Genomic DNA, 18,863 nt, shown 5'->3' with positions numbered 1-18,863 from the left:
AGGATTTTTCTCCTTTGAAAGACAAGGTTTTTCTTCTCTCTTTTGAGGGAAGATTTGCTTTTTAATTTGATGGATTGCTGTAAAGTTGTTTCATGGGTAAAGATTTGTGCGGGATCGAAAAAGAGGTTAATCATTCTATTACAACAAGACGAATCAGACGAAAATTTTCTTCATGGCTACAACAGATCGATAGACCCCCTCGTTGAAAAAGGCTGTAAATCATAGCGATGTGAAAGAGGATATGAAGAATGTACAATTTGCAACAACGATCGTAAATTTGGTGAAAGAGTGTTTTTATTTGATTCAATTATCATGTAATTATTAAAAATTAATCTCTTTGTAGATGTCGTATGACTTTTATTTATGAATCAATCTTTGTTTAAGAAAAAAAGACCTGACCAAACATTGGGTCCAGCTTTGGTAAATAAAATTTATGCTCAAATTCCTAATATGTAATAGGTTTAGGTTTTTTCGGCCATTGTAGAAATTTTTGTTTCAAGTTAAGATTTTGGCATGAAAATGCATTGTTGAGCTGTGCAAACCCACACTTCCTAGTTCTTACTACTTTATACTTCGTATACTGTAGGCTAGGGTTGTTGACAATCAGCTCTAAGCTATATTATATCCAAGATTAGATGTGACCATGGGCTGGGTAAAAGGCCAAAAAACCAACCCGATAAGTCTGGCTAAGGTTTAGGCCGAAATGCCCAAACCCATAAATTATAACCGGGTAAAAAAAAATGCTTGTTCATGGCCCCACCCAAAAATAAATATTTTCGGGCCAAATTTTAATGTCCATACTCCATAGCTCGCTCAAAATCAAATCAGACTCATTTTGATCACCTCTAATTCGACGAAGGGAATATTAGCATTCCTCAGCACAAGCAAACCACGAGTCCACGACCACTCCGACGAGGTGCAAGTTGAATAACCTAACATGCTTATATTGCTAGCAGTACACTAGCATATAGAAATACATTGAATCAACAAGTAGACATATAATAAGCCATAGATCCTAGGAAAGTTGGCAACCCTATTACAATTTTTTACAGTCCAAATAATTTCATATACACAAAATAATCTTAATTACTGAAATATTCCATGGTTCAATTTCTAAACTTCGAATATACTGTTTATGAGTCACTTACAAACACATTTTTAGTGCAGCCACTCTAATTTCTTACGAGTGCCAAATAATCCGTACTTCTTCAAAATAAACTAAAGTATTACTATAAATTAATAAAATAAAATCTACTGATAGTGATATAATTAAACTTTTATTCTTATAATCAAACAACCCATGATGGATGATTGGAGGCAACTCTTTATGATGTTGAAAGGTGGATGTTTAATTAATTATTAATAAATCATGCTTAGTGTAGAGATGAAGTTAGTTTAGCTTGGAACGTGTAGGCATGAGTATAGCACGTGTCTAGCTCCTGCCTAACACAATTTTTCATGACTACTATTAATATATATAATGACTAAAAGGAAAAACAATTAGTTTAATTTCACCTACATAAATTTTTATATGGTCAGTTACATAGATCATTGATTGATGTTATGATCACTTCACATATAAGATAATTAATTGAGTATCAGGGTTTACAACGATGATAAAATGAGTTTCACCTAATGGATGGGTATAAGACCGTGCAACTCATATGGAATGGGATGCCCCTTAGCTTCCCTCAAAAAAATGGAAATTGGAATTGCTCTTATAATAAGTAGAATTATATTTGTAATAGTCATGCAAAACGAAATAAAGAGGGGTTACATGAATGAATAAATGAAGTCATTGAGTTTTTCGTAAAGTTATAGTTTAGTAGCTTAATAGCGCAGCTTAATTATAATTTATTTTTTGTCTAAATGAGTCACAATCTTATAGAGATAATAATACACATTACAAATAGGGCGGGGATTTAAAGTTTTAAACACAACTTAATTTACGACTTTCAGCCTTAACTCCTAAGCTAAGATCTCATCGGTGTGGATAAACTAAATAAATTGATTAAAATTATTCTATATATTATAATGGTATATATGTAGTGAATTCCACATCATGTAAGACTACGTTTACGTAAGATGTGCTCATGTGCAATACTAAAAACTATAAATCATAAGTTGTTGGATGCCTGCCTTAGAGATTTTATGATGAAAATTGCCAACTATTTTATCAAAATAATGTGTCCACTTCCGATTGTGTACATGAAAATTAAATAAGTAGCGTGAAACCAGGAATTTTCTTCTTACATACGTGATGTTTTAGAGGAGAAAAATAAATTAAATGAGCAATTTATAAATTTTAACCTTATATTTATTGCTCAAAGTCTAATTTTTGTATGTCAATTAATACAGGATGATATCAGTCCGTACCTTCCTCTATACTTCTTTCAAATTTTATTTTGACCACATATATATCATTTAAAAAAATAAAAATAAAAATAAATAAATAAATTATATATAATATATACATAGTATATGGGTTTTTTCTTCAACATTTTTTTTGGTAAATGAATGTGTTTCACTTATTAGAAATTAAGTTTTACTATGCTTAACCCCGTTTTTTAATACTGGCTTTTTTGTACTACCCCGTTTCATATTATTTGCAACTTCTGAATATTTTATACCTCACAAATATATATTACCCAATAGTTGCAAATAATATGAACCGCATTAACACATATGTCGGTTAAAAACTAAGGCAATTATTTTACACAAATTGGGAGCATAACCTTTAAACAATTTGGTCAAATTTGTTTTATCAAAAAAAAAATAATAATAAAAAAAATTAAAAAAAAAATATGGTCAAATTTGAACAATGATAATATGTTTTTGAGATAAGGCCTGGTTCACTTCAATTCACCTTAAAAAAATAAAGTAAAATATAAAAATAATTTCAATTCAATAAAAATAAGTTTAGCTTAGTAAATTAATTTTAGTTTAGTAAAAATAAGTTCAGTCCAGTAAAAATTAGTACTTTAAAGAGGAAATATTATAGGAAATCAGTAAAATTAATTTTAGTTCGACAAAAATAATTTTAATTCAACAAAAATAATTTTAATTCAGCAAAAATAATTTCAATTCAACAAAAATCAGCTCATTATCTGTATGGCTGGCCACACTGTATGACCGGTTGACACACATCAAAACACTGACCGGATAAACCCTGGCCAATCGAGTAATCCCTGACTAATTGAGTAACCCCTAACCGACCGTGTAACCCCTAATTGATCGAATAACTCCTAACCAAGTAACTCCTGATCGAGTAACACCTGACCGACCAAGTAACTCCTGACAAAATAAAGCCGACCACATGATGTGACCAGCCACAATAAAATTTTGTGAACAAAAATAAGGTGGAGTGACAGACGCCTAACAAGTACTCGTATTACACTTGTAACTAACTCCATTACCAAAAGAAAATTCGGTAGTTACTTAAATAACACAATGCCACCTCGCCAACGCAACAAAGTGTCAAAGCCACAATTAGTCAACCGTAGACTTCCGGGCAGCGGGCAGTCATATAAAGCCACGTCTTAATCATTCATCATCACCTACAATTATAACACTAAACGACATCTAATGTCTTCATTCTCTCTTTAATTACAACCCCCAATTTAATTAATTCATTACGACTTAAACTTAATTAATCTGCAAAATCTGTAACAGAAACGAGACAAACAAAACAAATTTAATATTCAAAAAAATCAAAAATCAAAAATCAAAAATTAAAAAACTTTAGTAGAGGTTATTATTTTCTCTCTCCAAAGTAGCTAGCTACTAGTATATGAACATCTTCCTTCCCTATTTCATGCCTTTCTCTTTCTTCTTTCACAGCGCATGGGAGGTGAAGAATCCTCCTCTTCGCCGTCGCCGGAAAATTTCTCCGGCGACCGGAGCTCCGGTTCTCCGATACGAGTTCTGGTGTTCTTTCATAAAGCGTTTAGAGGTGAGCTTGGCGAGCTTGTGCGTATCGCTGAAGACGCCGTCTCCCCCGCCGGCGACGGCGACGAGTGTGATAAGCGTCGCCGGAAAACGGCGGCGGTTGAACTTAGGCGGCGGCTTGAGTTCTTCAGGACTGTGTTTTGGTATCACTGTGCTGCTGAAGATGAGGTATAATTCACCTTTTAATTTTCTCTCTTATTCCTAATTTTAGCTCGATTTTGTTAGCAATGCAATTTGGGATGAAATAGGGGTAGAATTGTTTAATTTGATTGAATTGTGGGGAGAGTGGGAGAGTAAGTTGTTTGATTGAAATCAAATTTTTTCGATAGAGAAAGTGTGTATAGCTACTTCGTATTAGATTTCAATAATTTCATGATACTTCATCTGTTTCGTAATATCAAGCTTGGAGCAAAATTTGAGAGAGGGATTTCAGTAGGTAACGAACCAATTAATCTCAATAACTTAAACATAGGTAAGAGGTGTGTATAAATACACACTATTTTAAGGAGTGATTGTAATTGATATCTCCATTTACCCACACAAAATCATATTTTTTTCAAGGTGTAGTAGTAATGCAATTTACAAGTATAATGATGCATTTATTATATCCCAAAATTCTATCCTGCCATCTAATAAGTAGATTTCCCCCCAAAAAAATAAAAAATAAAAATCTAATAAGTAGATTAAGGTGTATGTAGTAAAATCAGATTTTCCCTTGTTTCTTGTTAATTGTTGTATTTTCATTTGGCATGAAAATTAAGGTGGAAAATATTGCCTCGGTGTGGCATAACCGTGAACTTAGTTGCCATGTATCCCAAAATTGTTTTGTATGCCCTAAAAAATTTGTAATGCTAAGATTATTTGTTGCAATTATTTTTTAAACAGTTTAACTTGAAAAGACTTAAATAAATTCCAAGTCATTAGGAGAATATGTTAGGTGGGTTTGATAAATGATTTTTTAGGCCAAGTAATGTGCTTGTTAATACTGAATTTGACCTATTGGCTTCTTATTGATAAGAAGATTTAATTTACAAGAACATCTTATTGGTGGGAACTTTGTCTATTTAAATGATGAAGGATGAATCCATCTATTAAATTGGATTAAATGAATACATAATATACTAATGTATTGATTCAAAAATAGAATCAATTATATGGTTTTGTTTGTGTAAAGATTTTGTTACCGAGAATATGCTATTAAAATTTTGTAAAGATTTTGTTTGTGTTTTGTACTTAAAATGTCTTTGAGCTCAAAATATTATTGATCTTTACTATTTTCCAACAGGTTATATTTTTTGCTTTGGATGCACGTGTGAAAAACATTGCTTGTACATATTACTTAGAACACCATATAATTGATTCTATTTTTGAATCAATTTTTTCCCGTCTAAATGGCATTTTGGAGAACCATGAGAATTCATGTCAAGAATTCCAAGAACTTACCTTTCACATTAGCACTCTACAAGGGTCAATTTGTCAGCATATGTTGAAAGAAGAACAACAGGTATAAAATTTGACAGTATCCATTGTAAAAGAAAACTTTCATTTTTAACCTATTGCATCTAAAATAGCACGTTTTCATTACTTTAACCTCTTTCATCTTTCTATATTATTCTATATTGTTAAAAGTCTATTGGATTATGATTTAGATACTTTCAATTTTTCACTTTTATACATTTCAACTATTTTAGAACTAACTATATATTAACATTTATTATGAGAGTGAGGGATAACTCAAGTGGTTAGAGCATCCCTCCCAGTTCAGGAGATTCTGGAATCGATTTTCACTCCTGCCCTTGTGGCTCTCTAAACACCAAAAAAAAAAAAACATTTATTATATTTTCATACATGCAGTAATCTTAACTACTACCTACTTTTAGTTGCAACAAAGGGGTTTTTTTATTAACGGGGGTAGTATTAGTAATTCATTTATGTTGTTAAATTTACCTAAGCATTCTATATAATTGCACAATTACATGGATAATATGATGTCAATAACTATCTGAACTCATAACACACAATTTTAAAAGTCTATATTTATTGCATGTCATCTTTTCAAAATTTTATCTAGTTCTAATTCCCAAAATATTTGATAAGATAATTACTTTGGACAAAGAGTGAGAAATAACCTCTATATAGATTAAAAAAAAAACCATAAACGACGATTATAGAAAAATCTAAAAATAAAAACATCATGAATCATCTCATCATGCTTTTAAGTTGTGAATTTGTTTTCTCTATTTCCCAAAATGCGCATCATGTTCCATTTTTTCTCTTTCATCTTCCCCAATTTCTCTAATTCTTTATTCTTTTCTTTAATAACGTATTCGTGGATCCATCTTTTCTTTTCTAGGGACCACTTCACATAAGACAATGAATTGAGTAATAAGATTATAATGATGATCAAATGGGATTATGGAGATGGATGGGTTACTCCAATGAAGAAATGGGTACTCTTATAAATGAGAGGCATTAGTTTTTTAAATAGTTAAACCATAACTAAAGTTTTTAATTTAATTAATTAATGTTACTGGTATAATGAATAGTTTATATCAGAGGTTACACACATCAATGAATAAATGTGCTATTATGAACTAAGGTGGCCACACACAAACTTGGGTAATACAAAAGGAAATAAAGGATAAGAAGATGAGGTTGTATAAGGAGGATTTGCAGATTATGTTAGACTTGTATTATATGTGTGGATACCGAAAGAAATATTGTTATTTGCATGATACAATACATGAGGGGTGAATTGTAGGATGTTCCGTAGTGCCTAATTTTTGCGGGGAAAAAAAAAAAAAAAAAAAAAAACAAAACAAAACAGAAAGGGTTGAAAGGAACTTAAACAGTCAAAGTGGATTTCACGAGGAACCTTTCGACCCTTCTAATCCCCTAGGGATTTTCTTAAATAAACATTTTCATTACAAAGGCCAAAACTTCTAACTTATAGTTACAACCTATTACCATTGGACCTGTCTACCATAACCTAGCAAGCACTAGTAATTTTTCCAATTTGAATCCCAAATTCAGATTCCCTGTAGTAATCTCACTCGCACTCTAGAACCATTTGCACTCTCTTGATACAATGAAGAGTATCCTCACGAAATTTCACAACCCAATACAAAAATACACTTTCCCGACAAAATACTGAATATTTTATAGTGGTCGATTGGAATATGACTGACTTATTTTTATTCAAGTAATAGAGTATATTTCTTTATTTTTGGTAAAAAAATAGTATCATCAACATTTTTTTTTATGTTATTTTTAGTTTCATTTATGTAATTTTTTATTTCTCGAATTATATATATATATATATATATATATATATATATATATATATGTTGGATTAAAATTTTCAAAGAATATATTTGCATTGTGAATATTAAAAGACTAATTGTGTTCATATTATAGTGTGAAAAAATGAACCGATCATATTGTTTTATTATTAGAATACTATGGTAGTCATATTTCAAACGACCACTATAAAAACATTGAACAAATACCCAAATGGTGGTTAAAAGCAATGGCTAAAAGGTTGAAGATCTTCCTTCATCATTCTTGGAGCTATAATGCTCTAGAAATTTCATAAACCATGATTGCTTTTATTTTCCAATTTCAAGTTTGATCTCTAGAATGTTCAAATAGTTTGCATGATACAAAATCCTAACCTTGATTTTTTCGGAAACTTCTAGAGCACAAAGGGCCAAGGTTTGGGCCATGGATCCAACAGATACTTTAATATTACTACATTTACCTCTTTAGGAATTTTTACAAATATTGCAACGTACTCTTTCAAAGAAAATAAGTATGTCTTTTCACACTGCAAATACCAATATACTCTTATTTTTTATTACTTGTTTCTTTAGTTAATGTTTGCAACCACATAGACAAGTTTGTAATATTGTCTTTCCCTCTCTTGTGCACTATGACAATGTCGTAGTATTAAAGGAATGGAGGAAATATTAACTATGGCATTCCAATATATATTAGATTTTATATGGACACTAAGTACTGGAATGGACCATTCTCCCCTGCCTCCTCTCTCTTTAAGTTCCTGTTGATTTTAGAATTGATGTCATAAATGGTTTGATGAGATGCCATAAAAAAATTCATCCTGAAGAGAGACCAATCATGTGAATGGATAAAAATAACATTTTTTTCAAGTTGCATGCTTGCATTCACTCATGTACATTGCATAATGATGTTTCTCAGCTTACGTTTACCACTATACCTGTATACCGTAACTCACCACTCTTACGGCAGGTGTTCCCTCTACTAGTAAGCCAATTTTCTGATGAAGAGCAAGGTTTCCTCCTTTGGCAACTAATGTGTAGCGTCCCTGTGGTGCTCATGGAGGACCTTTTTCCGTGGTTAGCTTGTTTTCTTGCTCCAGAAGAACAATTCGATCTGAAACATACCATGAAAAAAATTGTGCCCCAAGATAAAATGCTACAAGAAGTATATTTCTCACTGAACTGTACCTCCTATTTAAATACTTTCTGACTCTAATGATAGAAATCATTCTCTGAAGGTAATGATTTCCTGGATTGATAAGACTACTCAACCATCTTCAGGAGGTTGCATAAATTATGACGCATCATCTCAGGACTGTCCTGATGAAGTGGATGATTTGAGGGACAGCTTGCTCAAAACCTCTTTTGATAAAAGTTGTCAGTCGGAGTTGCTGTCAGTTCTTAAGGATAGCCCATTTGATGGCCTTCCTCTTTGGCATGCTGCCATTAGATCTGACTTCAAAGAAATTCTGGACAAATTATATAAAATTGGATCGGAGGAATCCTCAAGATTGTCGTCATTGCTTGTTCGGATCAACTTCCTAACAGATGTGCTGATTTTTTATAGGTAACTACTTTCAAATATATTTGGAACCAATTGAGTTCTTATTAGACCTTTTTTCTGGTAATTATTTCATGAAAACATAATTTATATCTGCAGTGATGCATTGGAAAGAATCTTTTATCCTTTGCTAGAAGACATCTCTGTACATCCTACATCGTCCTCATATAAAGCATTTCCTTGCAAAAATGAAATTGAAGGATTTCAGAAGATCATATTCAATGCTACTCAGATTAATTTTGCCAATCCAAGATTTTTTGAGATGATGTGTAATAAGATGGAGGATCTAGTGTTGGTGACTAGTAAGCACTTGTCTTTCCAAGAAACAAAGGTATATATTTATGCACTTCATGTATGCCTGAAATTGTTAAGTTATACTGACTAATATTTTTAGAATTTCAGCAGTTGAAAATAGAAACTAAACAATGATCGTTCCTGTCTCACTGCTTGTTCAGGTTTTTCCTGTCATCAGCAAGAACTATGACTATGAAACCCAACAGAAATTAATCTTCAGAAGTCTTTGTATGCTGCCCCTTGGCCTGTTAAAGTGTGTGACTACTTGGTTTTCTTCTCATTTGCCCAAGGATAAGTTGAATTGTATTTTACATGGAATTAAGCAATCTGGTTTTTTTGCTGAACCTTTTGCATCCCTTTTACATAGGTGGATCTGCATAGGTTACTCAGCCAAATTTACTATAAAAGATTTACAGGAGATGTTCAGTAGTAGAGTATCTTACATGTTTGAGCAGTTTAGACAGAGTGAAGATCCCGAAAACAAATTACAGCATGCCACAACCAATCATATCTCTGTTAACAGCTCCAACTTTTTTCCCCATTCTTTAAGCAAGTCTTTCCAGCAAACTGAGAAGCATGGGACATTGTACTCTAGTGGCATTAATTTGCTCGTGTTTTCTTCACGAGCTTTAAATCAGGTGTATAACATTTCTGGATCTCCCCTTGAAGCAGTTTCTGTTAATCACCGGGAACCACGGCCAATGGACCACATCTATTATTTCCACAAAGCTATAAAAAAAGACCTTGAGTCCCTAGTTCTTGACTCGAATAAGCTATATAAAAACCTAGAATTTTTTGTGGAGTTTAATCGACACTTCCGTCTAGTACGATCTTTGTATGAGCTTCATAGTGAAACCGAGGATCAGGTTGCATTTCCAGCTCTGGAGGCTAAGCAAAAGGTCCAAAATCTTACACAGTCTTATTCACTTGACCACAAACTGGAAGATGATTGCTTTAATAGAGTTTCAGGAATTTTGGATCAGATGTCTGAATTGTATGATACACTTTCTGGTTCTAATAATGAAGTAGGTCCAGCGTGTGTAGAGTATCGTCAATTGTGTTTAAAACTCCAAGATAGCTGCAAATTGCTGGAGAGGATATTAAATGATCACATTCATCGGGAAGAGATTGAACTTTGGCCTTTATTTAGAGAGTATTTCTCCACTGAAGAACAGGAAAAAATTGTAGGGTACATGCTTGGAAGAACACGGGCAGAGATTTTGCAAAAAATGATAGTATGGCTTATGGCCTGTTTAACATCAGAAGAGCAACAGGCTATGATGAACTACTGGCGCAAAGCTACAAAATATACAAAGTTTGATGAGTGGTTAGGAGAATGGTGGGAAGGAATGGAGAGCTATGTTTGTGCTGAGGTAGAGAAACCAGAAATTCCTGGTTCATCAGCAATGGGCTCCATAGATCTTGTCGCGAAGCATTCATCTATGGGTGTTTCTGACCGAGGGAAAAACTCGAAAATTGGAAATGTGAAGTTTCCTTACGACGAGGCCAGCACCATCAACATGGTTAAGAAAATGGAAGGTCTTGATAAGGAAAACAAGAAGCACAAATCTTCTGAAAATATAGTGCTCTTTGGTGAAACAGAGAAACACAAGAGAGAAGGAAATCTCAATAATTCAGTGAGTGAACTAGAGGCGGCAATAAGAAAGGTGTCACAGGACTCTTCTTTGGATCTGCAAGAAAAAACACGAATAATGCAGGACTTGAGGACAAGGTTGGTTTTATTTCATCCCTTCACTTTTCTCTTTTTATTCCCTCTTATGCTTTTTCAAGGGACGAGCTCACAAGAATTTATCTAAACCATGCAGTGAGATATTTAATACAACTTTATCTGGTTTCAATTAGTCACCTTTATCCTCTTTTGGTGGTAAATTATGTATGATCCTCGTATCCTATTGGGCCCTGGTTCTGAATTCTTAATATCATGGCCCTTGTATGTGATACCTACGTTGCTGATCAATGAACACTTATCTTAGATTGTACAAACTTCAATATCTGAAAAGAACCTTCTATTATAGTCAGGTTTAATTTGTACCTTTACTTGGATTATGAGTATTCCAGTGATCCAGTACTCACACCCATAGGAAGGACATATTAGATTTTTGGTATCCTCAAAAATCTTACTTGGAGCCATTTTTAACGTATCCCGCACAAATTATATTTCTATGGCATGGCTTGGTTTTGTTAAATAGATTTCATTCTTTCATAACAAATTGTCCCAAAAACTTCACCCTTTCCTTTTGAACTTTCTCAGTCTCCCTCCCCGCACATTTTCTTGCCATTTGTCTTTGTATCTACTGTTCATAATCTCCGTTCCTAACCCAAGTGTGGTTGTTTGAAGGATAAAGAGGGTTAAAATGAAGACCTGTATAGTGACAATAAAGATATATAGGGCTGATATTTTGTGTTAATTGGAATCTACTCTTTTGACTTCTCTTTAAGCGAACAGAGTATTTTTCTTGCATTCTCATAGTAGGCTTTCTTAAGTTATTGACCTCATTGCATCTCAAAATCTAAATTATATATGTTAGTGGCATCTAATTCATGCTTGTTCTCTGTCATTCTTTAGCCATTGGGTTGCGCAATCACTGCCTGATTCAAATGGCTTGATTACAAGCGAGTCTGGAAGGCTTCCAGGTCAATTTCCCTCATATAGAGACACAGGAGGCTCTATATTTGGTTGCAAACACTACAAGCAGAATTGCAAGCTTGTCGCAGCTTGTTGCAACCAGATTTTCACTTGCAGACGCTGCCATGATGAGGTTTCTGATCACCTGATGGATAGGTAATTTGTAATATTTTTTGCCCTTCACTTGTTTATGAAAATGTCCTTTCCTCAATTATTGAGCTCGTCTGCAGGGAATCCACAACCCAAATGATGTGCATGATGTGCTTAGAAATTCAACCGATTGGACCCACTTGCCAGACTCCTTCCTGCAACAAGTTTTCTATGGCAAGACACTATTGCAAGATTTGTCGATTATTTGACGACAACAGGTTAATTTACCGGGGAGAACTCTATAACTTTATTATTATGAAACCTGTGGTCTCTGATGTCTCTAACAAAATTTATTAGACAGGGAGATCTATCACTGCCCCTATTGTAACTTATGCCGACTTGGAAAAGGATTGGGGATTGATTACTTCCATTGCATGAAATGTAATGCATGCATGAACCGGTCTCTTTCGTCCTCACATGTATGCAGGGAGAAGTGTATCGAGGATAAGTGTCCTATATGCCATGAGGACATGTTTACTTCAAGTGATCCAGTAAAAGCCCTTGCGTGTGGTCATTTGATGCACTCGTCATGCTTTGAGGTATTGAAAAGCCTCCTTTGTGCTCCTTTTGACATTTTAGATGATTTTTTAAAAGGACACTCATTAAGAATACTTTAATTTGAATGCCAACAATAAATTTATCAAATTTATGATAAATTGATACTCTCTTTTCCTCATATAAACTTCTTATTAGACTTACGCACAGTCGCACATATCAAAAGTAAAAAACGGGATTAAAATTTTGATGTAGCTACTCTAGCCAGTGTATAAGAAAAACGAAAAGTCAAAAAGGTTAGTGGAGAGTGACAAAACACATTGTTCATTCGTACATTCAAGCTGAACAAAAGAATAGTAGTTTTTAGAATTTTCATTATTAACATAATATGCCTGCCCTTTAGTCTGTTAGAATAAAAATTAAATCATAGTAAAATAGCCAAAACCTGTTTTTTCACGCAAAACATATAAAGTGTTTGTTCTTTTATTTGCATAATATATGTAGAATAACTTTTGCATTTTTGCATATAAGTTGGTAAATTAATGGTACAGTATAATTATAACAGAACTGGTTATGTTTAAGTGTTGAACCCCCACTATAGAGTTTCGTTAAAATGCAAGAGTGACATATTTCTATACACTTTCATTCCTCTAAGTTGTAAACTTTTTCAATATTTCATGTGAGGCACCAAAATCTGTTAACTCGCCATGACCCTTTTATTTGTCCAAAACAACGTTACAAATTCTGAATTATTTCACCTGGTGTGCAGGAGTACACTTGCACACGCTACACATGTCCAGTATGCAGCAAGTCGCTCGGTGACATGCAGGTTTGTAATTTTCTTTAACAATTAATAGCTTTAGTTGTTTAGCTTTTAAACTTAAGTAGATTACTTCCACCTTTTTTTTTAACCTAAATCTTCTAATCACTTCTGCAACATCATAGCCTAGAAATTTCTGTCAGTTTGTTGATTGAGATATGCTTTAATGCTTAATAAATCTTTTGTTTTTTTGTTGCTATTTATGATTAATCTGCACATCTTAGTTTCAAATTTGTTCTCTTTTGGAGTAAAAGGTAATTGTTAGGAAACTAATGTCCGCATCAACTCAAACTAGTAATTGCTATGCGATAACATAGCTTAGAAACACTGAAATTAGGGAAAAGGAAGATGATTCTGATTAATAAATTGGAATAATTGCAAGATGGGGTTACTGAAGCTTTCGAGGGGCTTAATTTCAACAACACCAACAAAGCCACAATCCCAGGAGGATTTGGCTAACAAGAACCATCATTCAAAACTGTTTGTAAAAGTTGTGCACAAAAATCAGTTAAGAAGGTAAAGTAAAGTGCAAAAGTGAAATCAGGCTAGTTAGACTAGAGAAAACATAAGGGTAAAAAAAAAATCTTCAATATTTTTACCCTCAATAAGCTTCGTGATCTGTCAAGGACTTGCAACGATGTTGACAAACATAACACTGGTGTATGATGCGGGGTATAATCAATATTTTAATTGTAACATATAGCTAACATACCCTTGTGAAAATCAGGACACAAGAACGCCTTGACGCCTTGTTAGTTGATTTTATAAAAAGTTGATGGCTATGCACTGTTTAACGTTTAAAAATTCCTCAAATAGAGGCAAAAAAACCCATGGATGACAAGCACCCGGAAATCCATTATATGATAGTACATGAGAGTACAAGAACCCTAAAATATTAGGGGTTAAATCATACAATAATAGCACTCACTATCTAAAAGATAAAACCTCATAAAGGAGTTGTGCAAAGTGGATTAGTAAATTGGGTGGAATGGTGGATGGTATACAAAAGAGGAATATTATGTTCAAAAACTTGTAGTTTGAGTATGGCTTCTTATGTCCATGCTTGCGAATGAATGCCCTAGTTGAAGATAGTGGATGGAAGAAATGATTGGAAGATTATGGAAATTCCTTTATCTTTATTCTAGCTATAATGTTCTAAAAAGCTCACAGAGTCATTTCTCTAGCTGCTTCCAACTTCAAGTAATCTCTTGCATGATACAACCCTGTATTCCCTTCTTCTCATTTACTATAGCAATTTGAAAATATTGGTGGAAAATGGGTCCTTCTTTTGACTTTTTGGGTAGGGAAGAGAAATTTTAGAGACATCAGTATTATTATATAATAAAATGTGGATCATTTGGTGGGTTAAGGAGATTTAAAAGTGAGTATTCTCTTTACTATAAAAAGAATAAAAGCGAGGAGTGAGGAGTGGAGGTTTGGTTAGTCCCTCCATCTCCCCGACTCCTCATCCCCCCCTCCTGTGATAGGAGGGGGATCCCCCCCCCCCTCCTCCCGGTATCTTACTGTTTAAAAATAAATAAATAAATAAAAAGAATAAAAGCAAAATTAGGAAGATAAAAAAATGCAAAAGTGGTCTTAACAACACCAACGATAGCTTGGTTCTACCCTACAACATGATTTAAGCAGGTGCAACCCACACCATGAACTATGTGCTTGGGTGTAGCCACAACACAAATTATAGATTTGTTGCAATAGATGACATAGATGAAATGACATAATCTACTATATTATTTCTCATTTGATGACCTATGTCATTTCATGAACTATATGGGCTTAGGTTGGAGAAATAATTTAGATTAGACGATATACTTTTGTATTTTATTTCACCTCCAGTGCCATTTATGTTATTTCATGCACCCAAGTTTATAGTTCATGATGTAGGCTATACCCACTAAAAGTCGTGCTATTAGGTGCACCCAAGTTATAGTAGTTGGTGCTGCTGAGTTCAATTTTGGCCTAAAAAAAATCAAAACGGAAAGTAGACGATAACAAAAGAACAAAGAGGAGAGATTAATTCAAATATATCATGAACAAGCATTAACCTTTCTTGCTAGATTTATTTGGAAGCTTTTAGAATGTGTGTGCACATACACTTTACCAACACATTGGGCCACACTCAACATTTCACTTTGTATATATCTCTCCTAAGCAATATATTTTTTTTTTTTTTTTCTCTCTTCTGAGGAACTTGAATTTGTCAAAAATTTAGTTAAGTTTGCTGAAGATGTAAGTGGATTTTGAAGATGTAAGGGTACAAATTCTTTTCATTTTTTAAAAAAATGGGGGGTGTTATGCAGGTGTTATTTGGAATGTTGGATGCACTTTTAGGTGAAGAGAACATACCAGAGGAGTATGTAGGCCGGACTCAGGTTGGTGCAATCTTTGACTTATCCATCTGGATTAATACTTTCTGTAATTATAATTGATTTAAAAAATCTCCAGGCCATATTATGCAATGATTGTGAGAAGAAAGGAACTGCTGCCTACCACTGGCTTCATCACAAGTGTCCATTTTGTGGATCTTACAACACTCGGCTTCTATGACATTTACCCTAAATACAAGACGGAAAATGGGTAAATGCATAAATAACCTTGTAAATAGTATGTTATGTATGATTCAACCAATTTTGACACATTCAGTTGGTTAGACAATTAGAGTATATGTCTAGCCGTCTAGTTTTGAAGAAATAGAATAGGCGACATCTTGTTTAAATAATGATAGGTCATGCTTCTTTGAAGTATCTAGTTACACGTCGTAAGTACACTTCTTATGTTCCTTAGTACATTGAGAGTTCATGGGACATCAGATATTAGGATGATCCCCAATGAATAATATCATCTTCAACGACTATAATAACGAAATTCTTTCTGTATGAATGACAGTAATGTAGAATGGTTTACTATATGCTGACTACCAAAAAATTTATGACTATTGTGTCGTTATATCCTTACAAATAGCGACCATATGTTAATATGCTAGATGAGGAGGAGGAAGATGACTCATAACAGCATAAACTCTTTCATTTCATTTAATTTATTGCTAATGTAATGAGTATAGTTTTATCATACACAACATAACTCAAGTGTGAACTGAATAAAGAATTGCAAAATTTCACCCGACTAGAGAAGAAAAAGACTGAAAAAATATTCTCAGATCAAAATTGGGCTTATCAATGTCATTAGATGACATTAGTAGGACTGAAATCTCGTTCTAGCAGCTCTTATGAATTCATTCTTAGCAAAACGCGAGCTGCACTTCGTTGTTTTTTTTTGCCGATGATTTTGAACTGCATATGATTGATTGATTGATTTTGAACTGCATATACACATTCAACAAAGAATATTAGCTTCGAATGGAAAAGTATGAATGAAAAGAGTTCTGTCATCTGCTGGCATAGATTTTGTCATACATTTGTTCTTTCCTAATCTATATGCAATGTTTCTAGCATTTTTTCTCATTAACATGATGAATGTTATACGTAATATATTATACAGTATGTAATTTGTTATATAACCAAACCTATGAGTGTTGTTACCTTGATTCATATGCATCCTTAGTATCAACATATGATTGTCTGTCATCAATGGTGTCAAAATACGGATGCATGTCGTAATTTTGAAAGGATTCCTTCTGAACAGCCAGTGGTTCTGGAGTGACCACCATCTTTGACTGTGCAGGCATTATTTTCTCATTCTCACTGTTGTTACTATCATTACCTTCTCCTTGTTGGTTCCACAAGGAGTTCACCGAAGTAACTTTGACGTCAAGATAAGTAGGATTACAGGGACTACTACTGCTGGAGTACGAGTGACTCTGGGAAACTGGCACCATATTCGCCATCTCCATTTGTAATTGTGACGCCCCATTAAAGTCTTCCTTCGGAACACCATCTGATGGCACCTGTTGCTGCTGTTCATGTTGCTGGCGGAATACCTTTAGCATGGACTGAACATCAAAAAGCTCTGCCTGACACTGCCAAATTTGATTTAGCAAAGCATGAATCACCCCAAGACATCCATGCACCGGATAACGATCCCGTATATCTGCGTGGTGAATGATGGATGCCATTGCTTCACCATGTGTGCTTGGGGGTAGCACATGTAGTAGTTTCTGAATTTTCATAACTCCGAAGAGTTTGTGAACATTCAGAAACATCTTATGTTGATCAGCAGGGAAGTAGGGGGCAAGAACACACGTCGGTGCACACTTCCGCCGCTGGTATTTGCACGCAGCGCATGCTTGGTTGGTGCCACCCTTAAGGGTCATTTCACCAAACCCCCTCTTCCACGAACTCTGATATTGAACAGAATTTTTGAGGCCTTACAAAAGTTTAAAAATACAAGGAACAGAGTTTCTGGAAACAAAATCAATGATAATATGTTTGCTTTTTTTTGTTGTTGTTTATTTATTTTTTATTTTTTGTGTGATATGAAACAGTCTTTATATAACCGAAGTAGATGGAGATAAAATGACTTAGTTAAAGTTATCACGGTTTTTTGCTACACGGTTATTTTTGAAGTTTAACCGTTGACAGATTAAATTTTAGGAATAGTTTAACCTAGTACTACTAGTTCGGTCCAACTTGTCTTTTTTTTTTTTCTTTCCTTTTTTATTTCTAAATGTAGCTTGTTTTCTTATCTTGTTTGAGGAATGATATGAAGCAATCTTTATTGTTGAGATTTATGAAAATATTGACTTAGTCCATTACTTTTGTCACATTTTAATCATCATTAAATCGTGTTTTAAAATCTTTCAAGAAAAAAATTGTGATTAAATTGTTTTCCATGATCATCTTTTCTTCCCGTTCAAAAAAAAAAAAAATGAATATCTTTTCTTCTTTCTCAAGAACGATTTGCCGAATTAGTGTTCAAAAATAAAGAAATTACTAAAATAGTATTCACTTGAAAATATTTCTCAAAGTAGTGTCCATGTAGGTTCGGAAAACTCAAACCTATAATTTTTTTTATCGATTCATTTTAAAGTCTAATTTAAAAAAACATCCGTACCTGAAGGTTGTTCATCATCTCCCTATTAAAAAATGGTGCTAAAAAATTAGTCGTGTTTAGAGATTGAGTTTTTGACTTAGTATGACATGTTTTGAGCTATTTAGTAATATAGTGTAATATAGTCTCCAAATTGATATTACAATGTAGAACTAGATATAGTAGGTTACTAGGTTTCAAGAACACTATGGTGATTAATAAGTGCCCTTTGATGATTTACGTCCGACTAAATAATGCATTATGTATCATGTTACATAGATTTTTTTTTAAAAGGTATATCCATACCAAAAATGCTAGAAATTTTTTTAACACGTATATATATTACTTGGTATTCATAATTCATACTTTCGTTAGTGCTTATTGTATCCATTTTGCTATTAAAATACAGAAGCATTATTGATTAAGGCTCAAGGCTACACAGATTAAGATATTGTAAACATTAAAGATAAAGAATTTGATGGTATACATATTTATTAGGATTTTATTATAAAGAAATTGTCTCTTCAATTATGTTTCAAGGCTTTTAGCTATCATGTTTTAACTCCTAGCTTTGTAATTTCCAAACCTACGTGAACGCCACTTTGAGAAATATTTTCAAGTGAACACTATTTTAGTAATTTCTTT

At 33.5% G+C, this 18,863-nt stretch overlaps 2 protein-coding genes across 4 annotated transcripts; one reads left to right on the top strand and one right to left on the bottom strand.

Moving 5' to 3' along the window:
- The first annotated feature begins 3,063 nt into the window (after nt 1-3,063).
- LOC110726523 (zinc finger protein BRUTUS-like At1g18910) lies at nt 3,064-16,167 on the top strand. Of its 3 annotated transcripts, XM_021906003.1 has the most exons (12): nt 3,409-4,116; nt 5,234-5,452; nt 8,218-8,412; nt 8,486-8,814; nt 8,908-9,139; nt 9,264-10,834; nt 11,690-11,905; nt 11,980-12,117; nt 12,201-12,438; nt 13,164-13,223; nt 15,533-15,604; nt 15,678-16,167. In XM_021906003.1, exons 1-12 carry the CDS (start codon nt 3,844-3,846, stop codon nt 15,777-15,779), a joined length of 3,645 nt encoding a protein of 1,214 aa, XP_021761695.1. In that variant the 5' UTR covers nt 3,409-3,843; the 3' UTR covers nt 15,780-16,167. The 3 variants fall into 3 exon arrangements, with proteins under 3 accessions (XP_021761696.1, XP_021761695.1, XP_021761697.1); XM_021906005.1 differs by lacking the exons at nt 3,409-4,116; nt 5,234-5,452 and having other exon boundaries at nt 8,235-8,324; XM_021906004.1 differs by lacking the exons at nt 13,164-13,223; nt 15,533-15,604; nt 15,678-16,167 and having other exon boundaries at nt 3,064-4,116; nt 12,197-12,342.
- A 600-nt stretch (nt 16,168-16,767) lies between these two features.
- On the bottom strand, nt 16,768-18,259 carry LOC110726579 (LOB domain-containing protein 27-like). Its single transcript, XM_021906061.1, has one exon. The coding sequence runs from the start codon at nt 17,500-17,502 to the stop codon at nt 16,768-16,770; it is 735 nt and encodes a 244-aa protein (XP_021761753.1). The 5' UTR covers nt 17,503-18,259.
- Between the last annotated feature and the right edge of the window lie 604 nt (nt 18,260-18,863).

Source organism: Chenopodium quinoa, unplaced genomic scaffold, assembly GCF_001683475.1.
Source record: "Chenopodium quinoa cultivar QQ74 unplaced genomic scaffold, ASM168347v1, whole genome shotgun sequence".
NCBI classification, from domain to species: domain Eukaryota; kingdom Viridiplantae; phylum Streptophyta; class Magnoliopsida; order Caryophyllales; family Amaranthaceae; genus Chenopodium; species Chenopodium quinoa.
This window is presented reverse-complemented; position numbering and strand designations above follow the sequence as displayed.